The 26,358-nt window shown below is 45.0% G+C and overlaps 1 protein-coding gene across 1 annotated transcript in view; it reads right to left on the bottom strand.

Moving 5' to 3' along the window:
* The window catches only part of CDC40 (cell division cycle 40), a 480,503-nt gene that overhangs the window by 124,973 nt on the left and 329,172 nt on the right, over positions 1–26,358 (bottom strand). The window contains exon 13 of the mRNA XM_086927386.1: positions 2,659–2,735. Within this exon, the coding sequence (XP_086783512.1) occupies positions 2,659–2,735 (77 nt within the window). The remainder of the gene's footprint in view (positions 1–2,658; positions 2,736–26,358) is intronic.

Raw genomic sequence — 26,358 nt, forward strand, 5'->3', positions numbered from 1 at the left:
CAGCTGGTAGAGGGTCGGCGTGGTCCCTTTCCCTTGCATCGTGTGGTGGGCCACCCTCTGTCTCTCTCGAACTCTCAAAGTCTTCGGCGTGAAGATTGAACAGGCGTTGCAATCATCGCTGGAGTGGTCGATCGGCAGGCAGAGGTTGCAGACCGGATGCTGGTCCTTCTGCGCGTACTTGTGGTGGCAATTACGGCAGAACTTGAATGGGGTGTTGTCCATGTGCTCGCTCAGGGGGCCCCCTGCGCGCGCTTTCTCCTTGGCCGTCGAGTATCACGAGGTTTTCTCCTCTTTCTTCGTTCTGGCCCTAGGAGGTCTTCTTCTCCGACTTACCTCGGTCCTTTCTTCTCAAAAACTTGGTGTATTTCCTTCTTTTCTCCTGAAACATCTCCGGAGCTTCATGCGACGATCCAGACCCAACGGCGGAAAAAAGAATCTGAAGATGGCGCCCAAGGGTGGGAGCTTCCGCAGGAAGCGTGCCGACGTCACGAAGGTGCACCAAATGGTGGGACGTCGACGCCCACCTGGGCTACAAAAAAAAAAAAAAAAAGAGAAAAAAGACTACGAATCCGGACCCAACCACCAGATCGCGGAATAATGCACAGCATAGTGAATCCAGAAAGATTCACGCTGCAAAACTATGACTCTGCTCAGGACCATTGCTTTCGAGGCTCACAGATTATGGCCAAGAGTGATTTACTAACTTTTGGGAGTGAAAAGAAGAGAATTATGAAAATCGTGCAAAAATCTAACTAATGTTTCCTTTAAATGGACACCAAAAGGACAAAAATCTAACAAAGACAATTACAAACATTTTTATAACTTGGAGTGGGATTTTTATTGTATAGCGTTTCCTACTAATTGACTGTTTTGGCAGTGATAGATGCTTTACATTTGTCTTACTTTGAGTTAAGCCGGACTGCTCTGTGCCAAGGCTATCTAGGACTGAGTCATGATTTCATTTAAAGAAACCTAAGTGGACGTCAAACAAAATAGTGACATTATTACTTGGTGATGTATCACAATCACACCAAAAATTAATCCACTTTATCACAAAGATAAAGATAGCATGGGCACAGCAATCAAATGTATGTTTTTTTTTGCTTAAGATAGAGATTCAGACTCTTGACAAGCTACTTCAAATAAAGTGAAGACAACAGTGAAATTTTTACGAGGTAAAATGTCATAAAAATGTTGAATAAAATGGCGATCACCGTGTTCATCACAGTTCATTGACATTGTTTCAGAGGTTACCTTTAAATTACCCCAATGGGACTTAAGAAAAGCCTCTTCTGGTGTTGGAATCTTACTACTAATGTTTTCTAATGTCATCCCAATTTTTTAGTCTGAACACCATTTTTCCTTTACTACTATCAGCTCCTTCTCCAGGCCCTTGTGTTTCGGATCTTCACACTGCCAGTGGACAATGAAAGGATTAATCATTTTTTCCCAATTGCTAATTGTATTCAATGTCATGCATGGAGCTCTCACGGTTAAACATGGGGAATTAAACAGAGGAGCCAACTATGATACCAGATTTATACTCTGAAATAGAGTGCAGAGCTCTATAGGAGTGTTGAGACAGAAGTGATGCTTAGCAGTTGATCCTGGCTGGAGTCAAGCAATGCACCCTCACACTTCACTTTTTTCTGAGAACACCTGCCCATGTCTGAATCTCTTACCTCAGTGGCAAGATCTCAGTTGTGAAAGCAGCTGAGGAAAATATTTTTTAAATGAGAGGGGAACCTTTTTCTGCTAAACAAAACCCAGCAAGTGCTTAAGCTGTACTGGCAGGAAGTCTAAAGTTTGGTTGGATCGGATAAATCATAAACAGGCAGGATGATAGACAATTTTTGTTTTGTCTGTGAGCGCATTTCAAATCTTTTGTTAGCCAATTTGGCAGTTGGAATTTGAGGCACTGGAACTTTTCTACAATTGAGATGCAGTAAAGTTTTTAATTTATCATACAGAATGTGGTAAGAAAGATACTTTACCGTTCAGGCTGTAGTTACATCGCAACCTTTTTCCGCAATATTTCTAGGTTGTTTTTGGCTTAGAGTAATAACAGAAAATGTCTTTCATGGAGAGCAAAAAGGCAAATGTAGATTTCCGTATGATAACACAATGTGCTGTTCCTCACAGTGGCATGAAAACCTCAGTTTATTATTTCACCAAAACTTTCCTTTATCATCAGCATTATGCTTCCAAGAATGTGAAGTACCAATGATGTCCCCACATAATACTGTAGTATTTCATGTCAAATAATTTTCATGCATGACAATTGACCGCTTAGCATCTTGGAAAGTTACTAGACGATAAATGACAGTAAAGGTAACACGCACAGATTGAGAATTAGTTTCAACAAATAAACTGGTCCTTCTCAGAGTTGGTTCAAGTTCACTCAGTGATTTTAGTGAACTCTGTCACACCTTGTAGTATGAAGGCCTTGTACACTGTAAAGTGGTCAACATGTTAGTTCAAATGCATGTATCACATTCAAGTTTCACTGGAAATGTATGAATTAAATTATGTAAAAGTAACAGAGCTCGGGTTAACAAATCTGTGGGACAGAAGGAAAGTACCTGGATAACATGAATGTTCTTAAAGAGTATACTTAAGATGTAAGCAAAAGCAGTTCAGTATTTATGTGCCACTTACCATTCGGCGACAAGGTCACGGCGGGCATAGAGTGCATACTTGGCTCTGCAATATACTTGAAATCAACTGGAATGTCCCTATAAAAAAATCATAAAGAGGAAAGTGTATTAATGTATAGCAAAATGAGTGTATAATCAATTACATTTGTGAACTTCATGCCCTTAAAATCACTGAATCAAGGTAAATGATGAGATAACTGATGTTATAAAACTTGAAAAGATAGGTTTTTAGCCACTCTGCAGGCATGCCAAATGAAAAAACAATGAACAGTATCAGGTTACTGATCAAACGTCATTTTTTCTAAAAGATGATCTCCCCAAGAGTTCACAATTGTGAGTATCCAGAAATCTTCTAAAATCAAAAATGAAATCTAAAACTTATAGGCACACAGCTCTATTAAATAGTGGAGTGCATTGCAGCATTTTAGCCTTTACCCAAGATAATAATAATAATAATCCACATTTGTAAAGCGCACAATCACCCGTTAGGGTCTCTAGGCGCTGGGGGCCATCGGGAAGATTAAGCAAGCTATTGCCCAGGCTCACATGGTGCTGGGCTAATCTGCCGCCGGGGATCGAACCGTGATCCCCAGATTCCGGAGCCAGTCGCCCTAGTCGCGGCGCCACACCTCTTCCACTATCACAAGATCAGAATAATAGAGCCCAGTAGGAAACTTGCTATCATTTTGATAATGGGTTTGAATATATAAGCCTTTATAAACATTATCACCTTTTCTTCAAGTGCCATTCACAATACTTGCATTCTGCCAGTACTATTGAGCTATTCCGTTACCTCCATCTACAGCCCATCTACATTGTTTTATAAACCACTGTTCATTAATCCTGTTGCTTCTACAGTTGGAAGAAGGTATTTCTTTTGCTTTATTCCATCTTTTATTTATTTCTAATTAAATTGAGAGCTAGTTCCTCACCCTGTCTTCTGATGACCATGAAAGAATAATCACTGGCACTTTTCTATCCATGAGTTCAATTACTATTTCTGATGCACTGGCAACCACATTTTTCAGCAACTGGGCTTGGGAAGACCAACGACATTGCAACTTCGTATTTTTTGGTGAATTCTAGCAGCATCATAATCCTTATGCTGACCTGCTACTACAATGCCACAATACTTAAATAACGTTGAATGAATCGGAGAACCAACCTTGCTGTTTCTACTTGAATAATAGTCTCCTTCCACAGGCAATTCACACCCCAACATGTGGTGGTCTCCAATGGTGTATGGCAAACTAGTCACTATTGTGGGCTGCAATTGTAAGCTTCCCATCTGAGAACTGCAGTAACCAAAGTAGACACTTATCTCTCTTACTAGTCCTAAGAACACTTCGATAAGAGCTATTTGCAGATGCTACTAAGCATGTGGTTTGTCCGTTTTTGCCTTAGGTAGGTCCAGCTTATTTGAACAATTTCTTTCCTGTTTTAGAGATTCTCTTCCCTCTTTTTCCTCTGTTGACGGAAGGACTGTGCATTCATTCCATCTTGCAAGTTTGACGATATAAAAAAAAGTGTTACACTTTATCACGATGCCAAATCATTTGTGAATGCAAAACTTTTGATACCGTTAAAAACATCTGAAAATCTATGGTTGTGGACCTGTGGTGTAGCTATTTCAGCATGAACAGTGTCTTTTCTACTATTGGAATGTATATTATGGAAATGCATTTGCTTACAAATTGACAAATGTGCATGCACAAATTGCTTATTTGCTTATAAACATAGTTGGAAAGCTCTTGCAAAGTTAGTTGTAATCCTCTGTAATATTGTTTTTTCCTATTAGGTTCCCTACATTGTCTATTGCAAGATATTGTTATATGTCCTCCCTCTCCAGTTTAACGCTATTGGTCTTTTTATATTTTCTTTTTTTTTCCAAACGTTGCTTTCACATTATTAAAACCAAACCCCATCGTAAAGTGATTACCCGGCTATTAAATTTACCTTTTTTGATAATACCTAATCCTAAGTATGTGCATGTTCAAATACCAGTTACTTAAAGATTCAAGTCTGTAGATACCCACTTCCATGAGGATGTTGATACGTTTTGCTGGGCACTCACTGATGAACAAGTTACTTACCTTCTGTAAGGCCTTATCTGGTAGAGAATTTCTAGCAGCAGATTCCTTATCTTAGAAATATTCCCAGGCAACAGACTAGATCCAGTCATTTACTTTTTCCTGGGCACTCACTGATGAACAAGTTACTTAACTTTAGTAACGCCTTATCTGGTAGAGAATATCTAGCCACAGACTCTTTACCTTAGAATTATCCCCATGCATCATTCTAGATGCCGATTTTTTTGGGGAGCAGTACCCCTGCACGCCGGTAGGTGGAGTTGTTTATGTCTGCTTGGAGTGGTCCACACCAGAATTAACGTGCGCAGTGCCTATATGGGCGCCACCCCAGCGCGTGGACATCAGTTACTGTTTACAACTTTTCACGCCAGAGGCGCAGAGTCACAAAGTACACTGACCACTGAAGAATACTAGGGGCCTGAAAGGGGAGAGTCCTGTCTCTAAAAATCCATTCGAAGAGTGGAGAGGATGGATGGGTCGGTAAGGAATCTGCACTAGATAGAGTCTTGATTAGATAAGGCATTACTGAGGTAGGTAACTTGATCATCTGATAAAGTCTTCTAGCAGCAGATTTCTTATGTTAGAATAGATACCCAAGCAGTACCTCCCTGGAGGTGGGTCTGTGGACCATTGTAACACGAAGTCCTGCAGGACACAACTGACCGGACTACCCAGGCAGTAGTGCTTGGTAAACACGTTCAGGGAAACCCACATTGCTGCTAGGCAGATATCCAGAACCAGAACTCTTTGTGCTAACGCAGTGGTTGCAGCATTGGTTCTGGTGAAATGAGCACACAAATCCTCAGGGGATAGCTTCTTAGCCAGTGCATAGCAGATTTTGATAAGGAGCACGATTAATCGCAAGATGGTTCTCTTCTCAGTGGCCCATCCCTTCGTCGCGTCCACATACCCCACGAAGAGTTGGACGTCTACCTGGAACTCTTGTGTGCAGTCAAGGTAGAACACTCTTTTTGGGTCGAGATGGTGAAGTTGCCTCCCTTCTTAGGAGGGGTGAGGCGGAGCATAAAAAGTAGACAGGGTGATGAATCACCTATGTGAAAGGGAGTAACCATTTTCGGGAGAAAGGAAGCTCTCGTACAAAGCACCAGTTTGCCTGGGAAGATGTTCAAATAAGGAGACTTGGATGACAACGCCTGAAGCTCAGTGACCCTCCCAACAGATGTTATAGCCACAAGAAAGATCGTCTTGATGGTAAGGGGCATCGATGGACAGAAGGAAAGCGAGGACGAGATGGAGGTCCTACAGGGGCCTAATATAGGGAGAAGATGGGAACAAATGTTGTAAACCTTTCAGAAACCTAATTAGAATAGGGGCTTTAGAGTGCCCAGCTGGGCAAGTGAAAGAATAAAAAGGAGAACCTAAGAAGGGGGGCATAAAAGGGATTGATTTGCTTTTCTGTACACCATGCCACAAATATTCCCCAACAGCAGGCGTATACAGTCTTGTTGGAGGGACGCCTGGCTACCAAAATAGTGTTACAGACTTCGGGACAAAGGTCGAAAGCTGTCAACTGTTGCCGCTCAATCTCCACGCAAGAAGGCGGAGTGCTGACAGATTCGGGTCGAGATCCCCCCTGCTGCTGTGACAGAAGATCCTACAGAAGAGGCAGCCTGATCGGAGGATCCATGGCCATGCTCAACAGCTCGTAATACCAGACTCTGCATCTAGTCTAGAGCCACAAGGGTTCCTTGGACTCGGTCATTCCTGATCTTCTTGAGAACTCTGGGCAGGAGCGGGATGAGCTGAAAGGCGTACAGGAGGCCAGAGCTCCACTCGAGACAAAAAGTATCTGCGAGTGAGAGGCGGCTTGGGAAACGCCAGCATTCAGAACTGCTAACCTTGTGCGTTCTCGGAGGTGCTGAAGATCTAACCAAGGATCTCCCCACTGCAGAAAGACCTTACACCACCTCTGCATGGAGACGCCTTTCGAGATCCACTAGGCATCTTCAGCTGACATTGTCTATCATGATGTTCTGAGAGCCCTCCACATGTTGAACCATCAGGGAAATGTCCTGACCTTCCAGCCATGTCGAGAGATGCAGGGCCTCTTGACCAAGGGTGCACAACCTCACCCTGCCCTGTTTGTTGTAGTACCATATGGTGGGGGTGTCTGTGAACACCTGCACTAACCTTCCCTTGAATGAGGGTAGAAAGACTTTCAATGCCCAGAGCGCCAACAGACTGATGTGGAGTGGAGATTTTGCCAGAAACCAGAGGCCTCTGATCTCCACCTCTCCCAGATGGCTGCCCCATCCCAGGAGTGACATCTGTCACTACGGTCACATCTGTTTAAGAAGGCAGAGGGGTCTGCCATTGACCCAATTGTGGTTCATTATCCACCACTGCACATCTTTAACAGTACCCTCAGAGATCTGAACCATGTTGTACAGGTTCCCTTGTTGCGGCACCCATAGAAACTTTAGGTCCCATTGCAGAACACGCATATGCCAGTGGGTATGCATCACAAGCAGGATGCAGGAGGCCATGAGGCCCAGGGTCAAGTAAACCGAAATCAAGGATGGAGGCTGAAACATCAGTATCATAGCCTGAATATCTTTGACTCGCCGCTCAGGAGGATAGGCCAGAAACTGCAGTGTCCAGAAAAGCCCTGATGACAAGGAACATCGAGAGGCTGTCAGGTGAGACTTCGGCACGTTGATACTGAACCCAAACGAATGCAGGAGGTCCACCAGTCTGGAGGTGGGAGACAACAGCACAGGACAAGCCTGCCTTCAACGGTCAGTTGTCAAGATAAGGGAAGACTGGCACTAATGATCTCCAGAGATGAGCTGCAACCACCACCATCACCTTGGTGAAGACCCAATGGGAGCCGGTAAGGCTGAAGATGCATAGCAACTGAAAGCACTCATGACCTACTGTGAACCAAAGGTAACGTTTTTGGGCAGTCAGCACTGGAATGTAAAAATATGTGTACAGCAAGTCCAATGCTAACATCCAGTCTCTTGTGTCCACAGTAGATAGGATCTAGCAAGAGTGAGCATTTTGAACTTCTCCTTCTTGAGGAAGAAATTAAGAGCATGCAGGTCCTGGATAAAACAAAGGCCTCTGTTCGTTTTGGGATGACCCACTTCTGATGTCGGCACTCTCTCTATGGCTCCTTTGGCCAAAAGAGCTGTTACTCCCTTTCAGAGCAGAATAGGTGGTCCTCCATCAGCCTGTTGTAAGTAGCTGGCATAGAGAGAGGGGTAGTCTCAGAGGGGAGGCCCCTTCAGACGATCTGAAAAACCCACCAGTCTAATGTTATAGATCGCCAGTGGGGGAGGTGATGGCAGATCCAGCCCCCACTGGGTGCCCATGATAGTAGGAGGTTAGATTATATGGGTTTTGAGGCTGCGGAAATGGTGGACCGGCCTGCCTTCTGGCTGCACGACCCACGGGATCTGCGGGTACTGCGCTTAGGCCATGCAAAGATTGGAAAACGTGTGCGCCGCGGTGGCTGGGTGGGTAAAGACACTGCTGGAAGTCCCGTATGTGGCCATGACAGGACCGAAAAAGACCAGGCCATAGCCGTTTTGTCCTTAAAGCATTGAATTGGCCTGGTCTCCGAAGAGACAAGAGCCATCAAAGGACATGTGATGTAAGTGATGTTTGGACATGCCCGGAAAAGCCAATTGACCGTAACCAGGGGTGGTGCTGTTTGTTGATGAAACCACTCAGCCTAGTAAGTCAGTGGTGTTCAGTCCATATCTTATGTGGAACTTAGCTGCATCCCTTATGTTGGCAACAGCCTTGGAGAGCACGGCCCGAGCTTCCTACGGAACCGTTGGCAGCAGCTGTGCAACAGTATCCCAAAGGAGTGTGGGAATAGTGGCCCAAAAGGCAAGCCGTGTTCACAGGCGGGAAAGCCAGGCTGGTGGAAGAAAACATTTTCTTGCCCAACCTTTAGGACACCCGATCAGGCGGTACGGTTGGGAATGGACCAGAATTTACAGGGCAAGTGGAGGCTTGGACTACCAGACTCTCCAGGATAGAGTGTTCTTTGAGGAAATTTGGGTCACCTGGATCGAAGCGGTGGGCCATTGTCATGTTTACAGTAGCCACTGAGTTCGGCTTCAACCAGGTCCCAAGCAGGAAATCATTAAGTGCAGGAGAATTGGTTCTGAAGGGGAAACTCCCATCAAGACGTTCGTCTTGACTGCCACAGAGGGCAAGCTAAGGTCCAGGACCTCAGCCGCCCTCCTCACCACCATTTCACATGAAGCTCCCTCCTCCGTAGCCACGCTAGGGGGAGAAAGCATGCCAGTATCTGAAGAAGTACCCAGTCCGCTGGCATCCACAATATCCTCACAGCAGTCTATGCTATTATCATATGGATGGTATTCTTCAGGGTCCAGCACCCCTCCCATTCCTCCCAGAGAACAGGCCTGGAAGGCAACTCCTTTCCGGCTTCATGTCAGAGTCGGGAATATAACTGGGGATGGCGCCAACGGTGGGCACTGGGAGCATCGGCCAGTGGACCAGCTATGGAGAAGGTTGGCATTTCATGACTTGCGCCAATCCACCAGTGGACCCCCTGGGGGTCAGACTAGCACTGGAGCCACCAGCGTGGATCCAGTAGGTGCCCCTCACTAACAGACAGGGTACGAGGGTGCTTGATGGAATAGGACGCCCAAATATACGGTGCATAGCCTCATAAAATTCTTTCAATTGGGTGGGGTTCTTTCCAGCTTTCAGAAACTCTGGGAGGCGTGAAGACGGCCCTGGTGCTGGCTCAACCGTGGAGCCATGCCTCAAGTGATAATTCTCCCTCGGTCTTATCGGCCGACATACGAGGCAAAGCCGAAACAAGCTTAGACTACTTCTTCTTGTGGAGGGATTTACCCAAAAGACCAGACAACTTCAATGAGGATCTCTAACTTCATGACCGTCCCAGTTCCTTCCTCTTGACCAGTATCTGGATCATCATGACATCACACGTCAAGCTACCAGGAGATAGAGGGAACTCTTCCTTAAGGCCTTCGGGTGCATGGTGCAGCAACTGAGGAACCAAAGGCAACCAAGATGCAGGTCCGTCACTGACATTGAGGGGTGACAGGCTCCACTGGGCTTGAAGCAGGCCTTCTTTAATGACATTCCTGCCATACCAGGAGGAAAAAACTTCAACACACTTCTACAAACCATTGAAAAAAGTTAATCAAAAGTAGACTCAGGGGTGGCTTGTCCAGGATCTCCACTGATTAGCGCCGAAGGTAAAGAACTGACATCAGTGTGCTATGGTGACGCCTATATAGGAACCGCTCACCTCACTTGCCGACAATGCCACACGCAGCCAAACTACGCCACCTACCGGCATGCAGGGATACTACTCAAGAAAAATTTCCAGATCCAGTCTGACACACAGGAATAATTCCAAGGTAAGGAATCTTCGGTTAGAAGTCTGTATCACACAGGCCCATCTATTCATCATCACTGCAAAGTGTACTATTGAGTCCGATCCAAATTCCACAATTCTATTGGCACTATGGCTGTATCACGAGATGCAGCCTGCATAGACGACTAAGTGAGGCCAGGAGGAGAATGGGCAATAATCAGAGGGCACGTGCCCCCTGGGATGTTTCAATCAGGTCTCCACCACCAGACGAGTTGAGAGTGTGGGAAGGAGGAGGAGGGGCTAGGAGAAGGATAATCAAATTTGATCTTCCATACTTAAAGCCTAATCTGTAGTAGGTGTTCATGGTGGGTAGCGCGCACACACACACACACCTCAGCCTTTAAGACTGATTCAACGTTGGAGAGATTGTGGCTATCCAAACGTTTAAGAAATCTTTAACCTGACCAGCAGCTTTGGTGTTGATTATGAGAAATCTGTATAATAAAAGGAATACCTGAGCTGTATATGGCAAGAGGCTGTGAAGTCTTAGCCATTTAAACATTTCCCACCCTGCAAATCTGCACTCTTTCAAGGCAAAGTATAAAGGAAACTGCAAATAATTTTAGGGATTCCTGTGCTTCTTTAGCATACTCTTCACAACTACCTGTAAAGCTGAAAGATTTCTAACAAACTCATGTGAAAATTTTTAATACTTTTAAGAATATGGATTACTATTTGGCGTTGGTTACTACCCAGCTCAAGCACTAAGGGCCATATGTATGAAGGCAATTTTACGATCGCAATCGCCGTAATCCGCCGAATTCTGGCATTTGCGATCGCAAAATAACTAAGTGGTATGTATGTAAGCAAAACAGCCTCGCAAAATAAGAAATCGCAAATTTGCGATTCCCCATTTTGCGATTGCATTAAAGGAATTGCAAATTGCGATTCCTTAAATGCAATGTATGAGGCCCAGAAAAAGTGCAATTTGGCCACAAGGAATCGCAAATTACCACCAACTTCAAGTTGGTGGTAATTTGCGATTTCTTTGAAAAATTCACTTTTTTGCATTTTTCAAAGTGCCATGTGGCACACATACATGCCCTTAGGGCATGCATGTGTGCCACATGGGCACTCATGCACATTTCAGGGGTGCAACAGGTTGTCCTTTTGACACCCTGGCACCGTTGAAATTGCATTCTCAATATGCGATTCTCTAATTGAGAATCGCAAATTGAGAATGTCTTCCCATTCATTCCTATGGGCCTAGGACCATGGGAATGAATGGGGAGGTATTTCTTAATTGTGAATTGCAATTTGCGATTCGCAATTAAGGAATATGTAGGATTCGCAAAATTATTTGCAAATCCTACATACATTGCATTTTGCGATTCCACAACTCTTGTCAGAGAGAACTCTCAATGTCACTAAAGTAAGTTAAGCTCAACCCCCCTGGTAGCTATGGCATAGAGCAGACATGCTTAACTTAGGGAAATATGCAAAGCATTTATGCTGTACAAAGGAGTAATAAAATCAAAATGCAAAACAATAAAAATCTCAAACCAATGTAGACAAAGAGTCAAACTTAATAAACAAGATTACTTCAAAATGATGAAAATCCAGTAGGGGAGATATTAATTTTTAAAGTTATGAGTAGAAATAGCACCACAAAGCATCAATGATAGTCAAAGGTCGGAGTAGATCAGGATCTAGGTGAGATTTGAGGGTGGCTCTGATGGAGTGCAGGTTCGTACCAGACTTTTAGGGCCCAATCCATTACAGAAATACATTTCTAAAGCTCACTATGTAACTCATGGGAGGCACTTCGAGACTCACATGGTGTTAGGCAGAGGCCAACAGCAGAGTCCAGTTGCCACTGGACAGATGGAGGAAAAGGCCTCCTTGTTGTGTACATGAAGCTCGAACAGACAGTCAAGACTCATGGGCCCTGTGAGTCCACTTTGTTGTCCTGGATACAGGAGGGAGCAGGTCCAGTCCTTCAATGTCTTCTCAGGTCACAAACAGTAGGTCTAGTCCTCTTATGATTTTTCGCAGGTCCAGAAAAGTGTTCTAGTGGGTGTGTGGAGAGGCCATATTTATGTCTGCCACTAGCCAGAGGGTGGGAATGACTACAGGGCCCTAAAAAATAGGGTTTAAGTTCCCAGGAATAAACCTACACAATTTTACAGCGTTCCTGTTTGCCTTACTGCAAACAGGCCCAAAATGTCCATGTCAGGGAATTTTCAAGATTTTGAAAGTCTTCAAACACACTTAACATGGGTTCTGAGGGTTGGGGAGTATACTATGGTAATTCTAGTTTCTTCTCACATCAAACACAAAACTCCAGTTTGCGGCAGGCACTGTACCCACAACAAACAGAGGGGCAATAGTGTGGTAGGGCCAAAAAACGGTTCCTTTAGCAACCTGACAGGGAATCCACAAGAATTATCTTGGCAATAACAGCAAGATTTTCTAGGTTCCCCTCACCCTTTCCACAGAGTGAGCACTCAAAGACTTCATCTTGAATAGTGTAATTATAAGCTTTTATTAGACGCAAAACAGAACATATGCAAAATTCCCCTAACACCCCCACTAAGTCATTATTGGAAACCGGGGACCCCCGGCCAAAGAATTTTGTAGGATTTGAACTTTAAAACAATACACAAAAAGACAGAAACCAATATATACTGTGGAAGAGGTGTGGCACAGAGGCCAGGGTGCCTGACTCCGGACTATGGGGTTCACGCTTCGATCCCCGGTGCTGGGGCAGGTTAGCCCAGCACCATGTGACTCTGGGCAATACCTTGCTTTAATTTTCCCAAGGGCCACCCAGCGCCGGGACACCACTTCGGAGGTAGCTGTGTGTTTTACAAATACTGGTATTTCATACCATAAAAATGGTCACATCTTGTCTTGTATTCACATTCAAACATAGAAAAGGTTTTCACTTATTCAATGTTGCGTCTTTAATTGTGTATAGTTTATTAATTATAGTTTATCCATGCTAATATTATTTAATTTTGCAAAATAGTGGAGGATCTCCAGAGTAGGACTTATGGAGCCCTGGGGTCTTTGGACCACAGGTTAAGAACCACTGCTCAATATCACGGCCTATTGAAGGCACCCTATTACTTAAGGGAAGGTTAACAAGGAGATTGTTGTTTCTCTGAAATTAGTATGGGGATTTGAAAAAGAAGAAAAAAAATCAGATGGATATTTATGGGATGATTAACATTTGAGCTGCCTTTATCCATCAGATTACCAAAAGAAAGAGGGGGAAAAAAGAATACCTTTCAATATTTTTTGTTTTATCAGGAGCACAATCTTCCCTATGAATAGAATGAATATATGAGCAGGAGAGGGTAAAGAGTTCATGATTTAGATTCTACCAGCTTGTGAAAGTTTCCTCTACCTAATACCTTAAGAGAAGCAAGAAGGCCCAGGTCACAGGAGCTATGCAATATAATCTATAGACAAACATGTTAAAAGGGGGCTGGAGAGCGGCTTCCTGAATTCTAGCCAATGCTTAAAGACTAAAGGAGGAATAATAACAATCTGCAAAAGATGTTCAGAGAAATAGGATGACAATAAGAGAACTAATGTCTTTGTTAGCTTAGGATCCCAGCCTCTCTGGCAAAAGAAAGATTGTTAGAGATGCTGGCAGTGAGAGTGGAGACTCTTTTAAACTGCAAGACTATTTCTGGCAAAGAGGTCCGGCAGATCTGCAGCTTGTGCCAAACTAGTGACAGATGGGTGCATTGCTGAAAAAAATTATTTGGCTGCAGTCTGTTGCACATAGACACTTGTGGATGATGAATCAAAGAGAATAGTAGCCGTTAGAAACATGATAATTTACAATAAAAACAGACGAACAGTAGGCAACTAATCCTACTTTGGTAGTATTATCTGTAATTCCAACATACCAGGAGTGTGGAGCACAAAAATTAACTAGACTGAAAAGATGGACACATGTAGGGGCGACCGCCTTCTGAAGATATTGTGAGAAGTTGGCCTGGCATATGATGTCCACTATTCTAGTGGGCACCTTGCACCAGTCCAAACGACCTTTATTGATGGTAGGTTTAAGACAACCTTTATAGAAATCTATCCTAGTGATAGCTGTGGAGAGCAGCCTTCAGGCTAAGTATTAAAGGAATGTAAAGCAGCTTGTTTTACCAGTCTATATTCTCTTGAATGATCAAATTAAAGTGCACCAGGCAAGATATATATATATATATATATATAATATATAGATATATAGATATATATATAAAAAATATATGTATTTATTCTAAACACAACCCCTCTAGTCTCTTTATGAGGCTCGAGGCAAAAGTACAATACAAGAACTTTAAAAGGCACCTAATAAATAGCACAGTATACATTTTGCCCTAGGGGCCTCACAAACCATATACTAAAATAGTGGTATAAGAACCATGTGAGGGATAGAAGTGAGGCCTAGGGCCTATAGAACCGCTGGGGCAACCAGGTACCACCCAAGGTAGGGACGCAGGAGACCCAGGGGGGACGCGTGCAGTATGGAGAAAGTTAAAGTTACAAAGTTAAAGATTTAGGACACTTAGGAGTGGAATGCGAGGGAACCCTTTCAGTACTGGACACTTCGAGAGTCAAGACCCATGGGAGCACCGAAGTACTCGTGTTACCTCACCTAGGGAAACTGGGTGCATAGGTGTCTTTTCGTGTCGGGTTTCGTCGTGGATTCCTATGGAGAGCTGAAAAGAATTGCTGCAGGTGACCAGGAGCAAAGTGTCCGGATGGATCCAAGGGTGGATCGGAGATCAGAAGAACCTAAAAGCATAGGGGACAGAGTCTGGGTCACTAGCCAGTGACCAGGATGGCGACAAGAAGATGCCAGCCTATGTCGGGTGCTTTAAGGTGAAGTAGGTGATGCTGGACTCTTCAGCCATGAGGTCCAGGAGGCGTCGACGACAACCAGGAGCTGGATTCAAGCTGTCCCACGTTGGATGTCGAGTGCTGCAGCGTCGGTATCTGGATTGGACCCAACAAGCCTTGGCAACAGCAACCCACGCAAGATGACAAGATTTGTTTTGGTGCAGACCAGCAAGACCTGAGGGACTCACCCTTTGGAGGGGAGTCCGAGCACCTCTGGAGCAACCAGGAAAGCTCAAGAAACAAAGGATTGTCCTTCATGGGGACCCACTAGCCAAAGGACTAGAGATCGCGAAGGAGCCTCGAGCTGCGGTGAAGAAAGCGGGCCCACGGAACACTCGTGGAGTGTAGGCCTCTCAGCTTCGGTGCAAAAGGTGCTCGGGGCAAGGGGAACAAATAGCCCAAAGCACAACTTCGGGAAGTAGATGCAGTTGCAAAATTGCAGGATGTCCAGGAGTTCCGGTCCCACGTCTCTCGTGTCGGCTGCGGGTCTCAGCTTTGCTGGGATCTCGTGTCAGCGTCAGAGATGTCTGGAAGTCTGTGTTCTGTGTCGCAGATTCTTCGGGATCTGGCGGGATCCTCGAAAATGCAGTCCGGCAAGATGTGTCTTTGGTGCCTGTTTGAACAGGGAGGTCACTCCTTGACCCCAAGGCAGATTTCTTCCGTCTTCCAGTCGATATGGAATGTCGAAGGTCCAAGATTTCATCTTCAGAGTTTCGTCCAGGGTAATCTAAAGTCCTAGTGACTGGGTTCCTATACTTCTATTAAGTCTAGGGGTTGGACTAACTCTAGGGTCCCACCTTTGGGAGGACGTGGGGAGGGGGTGGTTACACCCCTTCCCCTTTGTCCAGTTTCGCGCCAGAGCTGGGGACGAGTGCCCCAGCAACCGGTTTGAACTGGGAAATGCATGGAGCACCTTGTGTGCCTCAGGCAGTGTCTGAAAAGCCTTCACTGAATGAAACCCACCCTGCCCCAATACACTAAAGCCTGTCTGGGGAGGTGCTGGCACCTCCCTGGACAGGAAATCTACTGTCCAGGCCTCCCCTGCCAGAGTTTCATCCAGCAGCAGGAGGTCAGAATCATGTCTATGGCAGCAGCATACATTTTGTGATGCTGAGGCTCTTTTAAACTTCTACCAGGGATACCAGTGTGTACATGTCTTCTCCCTCTAGAAGGGTGGAATGCTACCCCCGCCGCCAGAACTGGCGGGGGGTAGTATTCCAAAGTGTTTGACACCAAACACGACATGTTTTGATAAAGCCAAACCAAAGTTAGCATTAACCACGAGGATTATAATGCACTTAAGAGTACTTACCCAGGCTGCAAGTGCAGACCTGTGGTGTCATTTTGGAAGGCTTCCCAGGGGTGGCATAATACATGTTTCAGCCCCTGGTAGGTCTCTGGGGATCCTATGCCCTTGGTACCTAAGGTACCATATAGTAGGGACTCATAAGGGTGACCCAGTGACACAATCTGGTATGTACCTAAAGTACATGCAATCAATTTAGAGAGAACAGCTACGCGGTGGTCCTGATTAGCAGGACCACAGCCAGACTAAAGTCGAAAAACCAGCGAAACACAGCAAAAAGTGGGGGTAACCATAGGAAGCAGATCCTACTCTCCTACAGATATCACATTTCACATGTCGTAGAAGGCTATTGATGTGCATTTCATGGTAGCCTTGCTCTTGTGCATTTTTAATACAAGCGTCCCTATCTAATAATGTCTTTGACAGAATCACTTCTGCCCCTCGACTCCCACCTTCAAGATGAACCACCGCTGTTGCTATTAAGCCATTCTTATTTTCAGTGACCATAGGTTGAAAACATGTAGCTGTCTGGAAATGCCCAAGGCCTCACTCAAAGTACTGGACTTGGCAAAATCTTTTTTTGGTTTCATGCTCTATGGTTAGAGACACAAAGCCCTCCACCTCCTTTCTTGCTACTCTTCATCCCATCACCATAAAGGCCATAAAGTTACACCATTCATACAAGAGGTGCACAAAGGCAAACAGCGGTAATGAGGAAGTAATGTGTTCGGACTTTGACTGCAATAATTGCATCATTTTTCGTGACAAGGTAATATATTTTATTTAACATGTTGACAGAACTAAAATCAGTAGCTTGGCTTCAACATGAGAAAAACAAGTCTGGACATATAACCTTGATCCGAAAACTTTCTGATCCAAGCTTCATATTGGAATCACAGGTTCCACTATGAAGCTTGGATCAGATAGCTTTTGGATGAGTCTTAACTCATAAATTTGGGCAAACTGTTAGTAGAAGTACACCTCAAGATACATATTCGGCAAATTCAACTTCATACTTAAAAATCCAACAGAAAAAAAAGCAGTGAATCAAGCTTTCTCTTACTTGAAAACTCTGAAACTATCTCCCCTAATGTCTCTAATTCTGATACACCTACCTTCAGAAAGGACCTCAAGACCTGCTCATTTTCTACCAAACGAATCCAATGTAATCCTTAACATTAAGTCTCACAAGCTCCTACACCTGGCATCACTATTGTGTCACTATTGTGAGTACTCTCTGTTAACTATGTTGCATTTCTAAAGTTTTAAGCATTCTTGACAAAGATGACTCGTTTTTGTACCTCCATTGCGGAGAATAAGACCCTTTACTCCACTGTACAAACATAAGATGGTTGGTATGGGTTGGAGGGCAGCCAGGGGGTTGATAAAGCGTTCTAACTCATCTGTATGAAAGTGGGGTTATGCCTGTGCCAGATACTTGGGTATACCTGCATGCAGTTCAAGCCCATTTTGCAATCATCCCAACCAATTACCCCACTGGAATGTGGAATGCTCTAATCCAAGAACATGACAATCATGTATTCCAGTGAATACTTTGGATTCCATTAACCGGGCATTGCACAGCAGGACTGGCTAGGCTTCCTAGTGTTTAGTCTCCTATTATCCCTCTAGTGGATAATCCACTGCTTCATCCAGACAAGGACGCATTTTGTTAAAGGCATGTTGAGCAGGGCAGGAAAGGTGATCCTGTTGCTGCTGCATGTTGGTGAGGTAGGGGGCTCCATACTATTGGACGGGTTTATATTTCAGATTGCAACATAAACTAACAGCAGTTTCCGGGGAAATACCTTGACACAGCTTATACAATGCCTGGATACATAGCGCAGGGTGTCCAGGCTGTATCCACTGACAATTACAAAGTCAGCGCAGAAGATCAAAGGCAGGAATTAACTAACCTCAGACCGGGCGGAATTCTCAATGATGTACAATAGGACTTCTGTTGTATACAAGGTGCCAAGGTTTCTATGAATAGAAAGCACAAAGACTGTGCTCAGAACTAGACCCATATGAAGGGCTAATGGACTTTCAATGTCTATGACCCTTGACTCTAGGGGAGGGGTGTCAGTTCTTGTGTTTCAACGGTTTCAGAAAGTGGGTAATGTAGGACATAATTTCTGTTTCGTAGCCTAGTCTTGTACTCCGGTATGTTTCCACAAAGGCCTGTAGATTTCTGCAGGACGCAGAGCTTCTTAAACAACGTGTGTGTGTTCACAACATTTTAGGTTGAGGCTCAGATTTTCCACCTTCGGTCACAGAGTTTCCATAACCTCAGTATACCTTATATTGTCCTATCACCAAATCCTGCTTTGGCTCCTGAGTTTCAAAGGCTGTGCTGACTAGAGAGGTGGCGACTGACTGACTAGTAGCACACGACAGGCCCTTAGCTTCGAACCTTTTTATTCTTTTAGAGGACTTGCCAGTGGATTGGTCAATATGTTTTCTCTCATTTAATCGGAGATCAATGTTTTTCTCCTGGTTTAACCTCTGAACACTTCAGCCACACTTTCTGGTGCAGGGAAATACCAGCATACACAGCCTTGACAGCGGTGTCAATGAGGTCCCAGAACAGTAGCAAGTTCTGATTATCTGTATAGTTGCCTACGTGAAGTATATAGTTATAGGTCTCTTGCATAGCTCAGAAACAAGAACACTAACAGTTAAACTTGTGCCACAAGTGTAGGCAGTAACTGAAGACATTTGTATTACGTTGCCTGGGTGATACTACTAAGAACAAGTAAGCTCACTTGATGCTGGGATTTTAATATTTTGCCTCCTTGTCCTTGTAATAGGATGAAGCTTAGCCCTTCAGAGAAACTACCACCACAACAGATTAAGCAGGGTTGGTCCTTCAGTCGTTGACGGGAATATTTTTGGATGCCCTGCAATAGACCTTCAAGTGAGGTTTGTCCTACATATCCTAAGTGTAAGAAAGTAGGATCTGCTTCTTATATTTACCACCACTTTTTGCTGAGGTGATGATGTTTCACAATAGTCTGAAAGGGATCCTGCTAATCAGGACCCCAGTCTATCTGATTACTCCTTAAAACTGTTGTGTTATGTACTTGGGTACACCCCAGATCGGATACTGGGGTACCCTTGTCAGTCCCAAGTATACGGTACCCAGGTACCCAGGGCGTAGGCACCCCAGAGGACTCCCATGGGCTGCAGCATATATTATGCCACCCATGAGAGACCATTCAAAATAGAACTACAGGCCTGCCGTTACGGCCAGTGTAAGTTGGTGAATGCATCACTTACAAAAGATATAGGTTTACTACATCTAAGAAACGCTGCACTTAAACCCTATACGGCACCCCTACAGCAGGCCTTTACAATCCTGAGGACAGGTCGTTGGTTCTAAGTGAGAGGGAGACCCTGCATGAGCAGGATACCCCTGCAGCCTACGGAGTCCATTCTCCCAGGTTGCCAGTGTAGCAGCCATATACTAGTATAGAGGGGCATTACGTGACTGTGCGATGACCATCTTGAAAACAGCTGCAACGAACCCTATTGTGTTTGGTGTCAAAGAAGTTGGAATCATACACCCCACACCATTACCGGTGTGAGAGGTATGATTCCACCCACCGGGAGAGCCTTCCGTTAGGCTCTCAGTGTTTTCCTGGTACCAGCCTTTTAGTCTCGGACAGCACAAAATGGTTGCTGCAGACCAGAGACACGTTTCTGCCCTCCTGCTGCTGAGCCAAGCTCGAGCAGGGGAAGGCAGAACAATAGGCATCCTGTAACAGGGTGGTGTGACCACCTCCCAGACAGGACTTAGTGTATTAGGGCAGGGTGGGTGCACTTGCTAGTCTGCATGAGGGCACATTTGGTGTCCCTGTGCATAGTCCACTTCAAACCAGTCCTGGGAACCGTTGGCTCTCGCGGGAAACTAGACAAAGGATATGGGGAGTAACCTCCCTCCTGTCCTGTCCGGCCCCTCCCCTGAGAGGGTCCCCTAAATCTTCCCAACCCGCTACTTAGGGTACTTAAGGGCTTACCTGGGTGTAGGTCAATAGATTAGTCGTGGACAAGATTCAGAACTGAAACCACTGCACTTCTACCATCTGGGCACTCTGGACTTAGTTTGGGCCTGACTTGGTCTCCCTTTCAGACTGCTGCCTCCTCTGTACTTGTGCACCGTACAGGATCTGTGCAGGACGTGTGGGTCATCCAAGACACTTAAAGATAATCTCCCTTGAAGTGAAGGAGTCACTTCCCTGCATTCACAGGCACCTACACACAGCTGACCGGTTTGCTGATCCAGAGCTCCTGCGGACTCCGTAAGCGTTCAACAACATAGGCGGTGGTTATCTACATCTCGCGAGGCCCAAGCTGCCCTCTCACCAAGTCTGAGGTCAGAATCCCTCATAGGGGCTGCATTAATCGAACCCCTGTGCACCGCTTACTTTTGCAAGTGCATATGCTTTTCGGCAACTCTGAGACAGGTGCATTGGGCTCCAAGTAGCCCCAACCTCCAGCAACTTCTTTCACCAAGATCTTCATCCACACCGCCTCGTGGACACCGTGGCTTGCTCCTTTTAGTGAGCTGCTCGAGGACCTCTCGTGATCCCTGTGCCTCCGCCCTGTGGGTCCAATTGAGGGTCATCTTTGTTTTTCTTGGGCTCCCCTGATTGCATGGGGCCTGCCCTGACTCCCCTGCTTGTGGGGAGTCTCCTGGATCTTGCTGGTCTCAAAAGTGCACCTTCTTGATTTTCTGCGTGGGTTGCATTTGCCAAGGCTTGTTGGTGCTCTCACTGGACACCGAGCCCTCAGCACTAGACTATGGGACAGCTCGCATCGGAGTCCTGGTCGTCATCCTCATCTGCAGAGTCAAGGTCACTGTCACCCTCCCTGTAGCACCAGACATCAGAGGGCATTTGTCTTCCAAGTCTCCTGGTCACTTCCAAGTGACAGACTCTGTCCCCTCTGCTTTCAGGTACTCCTCTTCAAGAATCTATGTTTGGATTCCTCCAGACACTTTTCCCTCTTCCAGCAGCGGCACTTCCCTGAAGTCCTCCATTGGGCTGGACAATGATTTCCGACACCACTTTACACCTATGCACCCGGCTTCCCTGGGATAGGTAACTTGGGTACCACGGTAACCATGGGTGGGGTGGCTCTCCAACCTTCTGTCTTCCACAAGGTTTCTTCAGGGTCCACTGGGAAGGGTCCCTAATCTTAAAATTTCAAACGCGACTTACACATAGACTTGTGCGGAGCACACAATTGTGTTCACACACTGCACACACTCTGTGGGGCCCCTATCTACTCACCTTTGGTGGTTCCTTGGGGTTCCAGCATTTCTACGTCCTCTCAACATTGTCCTGACTCGAGTCATAGTTCTTATACCACTTTCTTGGTATATGGTTTGGTCCCCCTGGGGCCCACTGTGTATTAGTACGATTTACTTGGATTTATTTGCTATAATATTGTGTGCTTTGTGTCTATCTCTGTGTAGGAGACACAGTAACGTGATCGAGAGTGTTCTATAATAAATACATATTTTTATAAATACTTTGTGTGGTTCTTCTTCATGTAATCTATACTATAAGATTGTATTCTGGTAAAACAAGCAGCTTTACACTCCTTCAAGAATAAGCCTGAAGGCTGCTCTCCACAGCTACCACTTGGATAGCTTTCTACGGTTGTCTGAGACCTCTTAAACCACCAGAAGGTGGTCTGGAGCAAGGTACCCACTTACATTAGTGGACATCATATACCATGCCAGCCGTTCACACTAAGCTTTCTTGAAAGCCTAGGGCTTTAAAACATCCTGTGACTTTTGGAAGGGTCCATCTACAGCATTAGAGTTGCTTTCATTCTGCAACAGAGACATTTCAAGGCATGCATTGCTTGCAGCTTCACTGGTATCATTGTGACTTGAGAGCAGCCAGTCCTGAAGAAGTCAGTTTTCAGAGTGGCATTTAAGGCATCCAAAAAATAGTTTATACAGACAGAACAATGACTTGCTAGAAAATCTTGAGTTCAGATCTGAACGAATACTATCAGGATTCTATTGTTTCTGATCTGAAGGATTGAGGGTATCAAACCAGTCCTGTATGGAGTGAGGAGTACCTGACCTTTATGTGCAATATTCCAGCCTCACTGTACACAGAAGGAAGGACTTCAAAGTCAGAAGCTCAGGACTCCCGTAGCCTGAAGAAGAATAGTACTTGTCAAAATGATACAACAGAGTATCTTAAGAGGGGACGGGGAGCGTGAGGGCTGAAAAGCAGCGCTGCCATTTCCCTAACACCTGGTGACTATGTTCCAACACAGTATTCTTCGGGGCGGCTAGCCCCCCCATGGTATTGCCGCTCAACCTCCGCTCAACCTCCGGGGTGTGAGCTGAATGGCTGTGTAACATGGATGTGGGGAAATCGCGCATTTCTAGAGCGCCAAGGGAAATGGCTCGAACATTCTGTATGTATCACTGATCTTGCTGCAATAAAAAGATATCTACAAAAAAAACAGAGTATCTTAAGAGAAGGAATAAATTAACCTTGCAGGACCCTCAGCTCTCAAATGCTTAGTGCCTTGTGCTGAACCTTGACAAGTAGATAAGCTGAAATTATAAAGTATCATGGAAATAATGGCCATGCCATCAAGCACAATTGTCCATGTAGGAGTTACACATATCACTTGCAAATGTTAAGTGAGATACACGCTATTTAGAAGGGTCACTGGACAGTGTTTTGATGTTCGCAAAGATGCTCAGTATCCAGTTTTGGAGAATCCGCCCTTACCTCTTTGAAGAATGAAATACAACACGATCTATGGCATTGGTTTCTTTTTGCTTTACATGCCACCAAATGGTTCCAAGGGAACCTTATGCCAGTGGTAGCAGAAAGCACATATATGCACTGGTCAAATGCACCAAATCCCCAGTTGCCTGACAGGCATGGTCTAAGGGCAGCACCTTGCAACACAAGTAGGCAAAGATGATGGATGAGACATTCAGAAAGGGAAAAACTTCAACTTCTAGAAAATAAAAGGGACTGGACCCAAATAAGAATTGCTGAGCACGCACAAAACAAGTTGGTGCCAACAACAGCAAATAGCCATAATGAATCCCTCAACAGAAATTGCAGCATCACAGCAGACTGAAGACTATCAAGACTGAAGGAATAGGAGGACGAGGAGTGAAAAATAATAACATTTATGGGGATAAAAACAGAAACTGGCCCCACCAAGGAATTAATTGAATGGAATATGCTACATACCAGTATGCATCTGTTCTTGGCATGTAGGGCTGATGACATTCATATCTTGTGCATAGATCGCCACCTAGTGTTGGGTCCGGATGATTGCACTTGTTGTCTTGAAAGAGTTTTCGAAGTATCACGAGATAGGTGACTCCTCCCTTGGACTACAGTGCACATGGGCATCCTCTCCATCCTCAGATTGCTATCTCCATCTCGGCCACAATGGCGAAAAACAAAGTAAGAGATGGCCATGCCAGAGAGAATGCTGCAGCTGCTACAGTCACCAGGGTGGAGGGCGGGCGATATGAATGTCAGCAGCCCTACATGCCAAGAACAGATGCATACTGGTAAGTAGCATATTCCGTTCGAGGCATGTGGGATGCTGTATTCATATCTTGTGCATAGACTGTATAGCAGTATCTCCTCTAGCGGTGGCTACCTGTGCCAGCCGCAGCAGTTTGAAAAAGAGTTTTGAGGACAGCCTGGCCTACAGCAGCTTGCTGTTTTGTTTGTACATCTACACAGTAATGTTCTGTGAAAGTGTGTATGTTGGACCATGTGGCTGCCTTACAGATGTCTTCAAGGGGAATATTTCCTAGGAAAGCCATGGATGCCCCCATTTTCCTAGTGGAGTGTGCTCTTGGGGGGATGGTTAAAGTGCGTTTCACCTTTTGATAGCATATCTGAATGCATTTAACTATCCATGTGGCTATTCCTGATTTTGAAATTGGATTCCCCTTGTGCTGTGGTGCAAATGCAACAAACAGTTGCTTTGTTTTACGAAAGGATTTAGTTCTGTCCACACAGTAAAGTAGAGCTCTCTTTACGTCTAGTGTGTGCAGTGCTCTCTCAGCTACTGACTGTGGATTTTGAAAGAACACTGGCAGTTCTATTGATTGATTGATATGGAAATTGGATATAACCTTGGGCATGAATTTAGGGTTTGTTCTAAGAACCACCCTGTTGGCATGTACCTGCATGAAAGGTTCTTGAATTGTAAGCGCTTGTAATTCACTCACTCTTCTGAGTGAGGTGATGGCCACTAGAAAAGCAACTTTCCACGTTAGGAATTGTATTTCGCAAGAATGTAAAGGTTTGAAAGGAGGGCCCATGAGTCTGGTAAGCACTATATTGAGATTCCAGACTGGGGAAGGGGGGTGCCTAGGAGGAATCACCCTTTTTAGACCCTCCATGAAAGCTTTGATTGCTGGTATTCTAAACAGTGAAAGGTGTTGTCTGTTTTAAAGGTATGCTGCAATGGCAGCAAGGTGTAGCCATATTGAAGAGTATGCTAAGTTGCATCTTTGTAGGTGCAGCAGGTAACATTTGGGGCCAGATGTATCAAGATTCCGAATTGCGATTTCTAAATAGCGATTTTTTGCGAATCGCTATTTAGAAATCGCAAAATGGAATGTATGTACAAAATCGCTATTTTTTTGCGATTCCTTATCATTCTTTATTTGCGAATTCGCATTTTGCGAATTCGCAAATAAAGAATAATTCCCAATGCATTCCTATGGGCCAGGAGGGCCATAGGAATGATAGTGCAATAATTCTCAAATTGCGAATTCGCAATTTGCTAATCGCAATTTGAGAATTATTTCAAGGGTGCAGTGCACCCCTGAAACGTACATGTGTGTGCCTGTGGCACACATACATGCCCTATGGGCATGTATGTGTGTCACATGCCACCCGCACAAATGCCAAATAGGGCATTTTTAAAAGAAATCGCAAATTACCACCAACTACAAGTTGGTGGTAATTTGCGATTTCTTAACACAAATTCGCAAATTCAAAATGTTACATACATATCATTTAAGGAATCGCAAACATTGAGATTCCTTAAATGCTATGGCAAAATAAGGAATCGCAAATTTTTGCGATTCCTTAAATTGCGAATATTTAATACATACCAAAAAATGCTAAAAGGCCGTTTGCGAGTCGCATAGGCCGAAATTCTGCGAATTTCGGCCTTTGCGAGTCGCAAAAGCCTTGATACATCTGGCCCATAATATTTTGCATTGATGCGTCTAATGGATTGATTTGGTTATTGTTGCAGTAAATAACACATCTTTTCCATTTAGCTGCTTAGCACGCTCGTGTGGTTGGTCTTCTTGCCTCCTTAATGATATTCATGCAATCTGGGGGCAAGTTAAGATATCCAAACTCTAAGACCTCAAGAGCCAGATTGCTAGGTTCATTTGGTTGGGATCTGGTTGTCTGATTTCTCCATGGTTCTGAGTTAGATGAGGTGCAAGGTGCAGTTTTTGATGGGGAACTACTGAGAGTTCCAGGAACGTCGTGTACCATGGTTGTCTCGCCCATGTGGGAGCAACTAGGATTAGTGTGAGGGAGTGTTGCCGCTGTTTGCGTGCTACCAGCGGGGTCAGTGGTGCTGGGGGAAAAGCGTACGCAAATCTGCCTGACCAGTTCATCCATATCGCATTGCCCTGCGACAATGGATGTGGGAATCTGGCGGCAAAGTATTGGCATTTCGAGTTTTCTTTTGTGGCGAACAGGTCTATTTCTGGGTGACCCCACTCCTCGAAGAATGGTTGGAGGACCTGTGGGTGAATCTCCCATTTGTGTAATTGCTGGCTGTGCCTGCTGAGCAGGTCGGCAACGTGGTTGTCCTTCCCTGGAAGGTGTTCTGCTAGGAGAAAAATGTTTTTGGGAATCGCCCACTTCCAGATGCTTTGTGCCAGATGGGACAGCTGTGGAGAGTGCGTTCCTCCCTGTTTCTGGATATAGTACATTGCGGTCATGTTGTCCGTCCAGATCAACACCGTCTTGCTGTATGTACAAGTATTTC

This window comes from Lissotriton vulgaris, chromosome 6 (genome assembly GCF_964263255.1).
Source record: "Lissotriton vulgaris chromosome 6, aLisVul1.2, whole genome shotgun sequence".
Lineage (NCBI taxonomy): Eukaryota > Metazoa > Chordata > Amphibia > Caudata > Salamandridae > Lissotriton > Lissotriton vulgaris.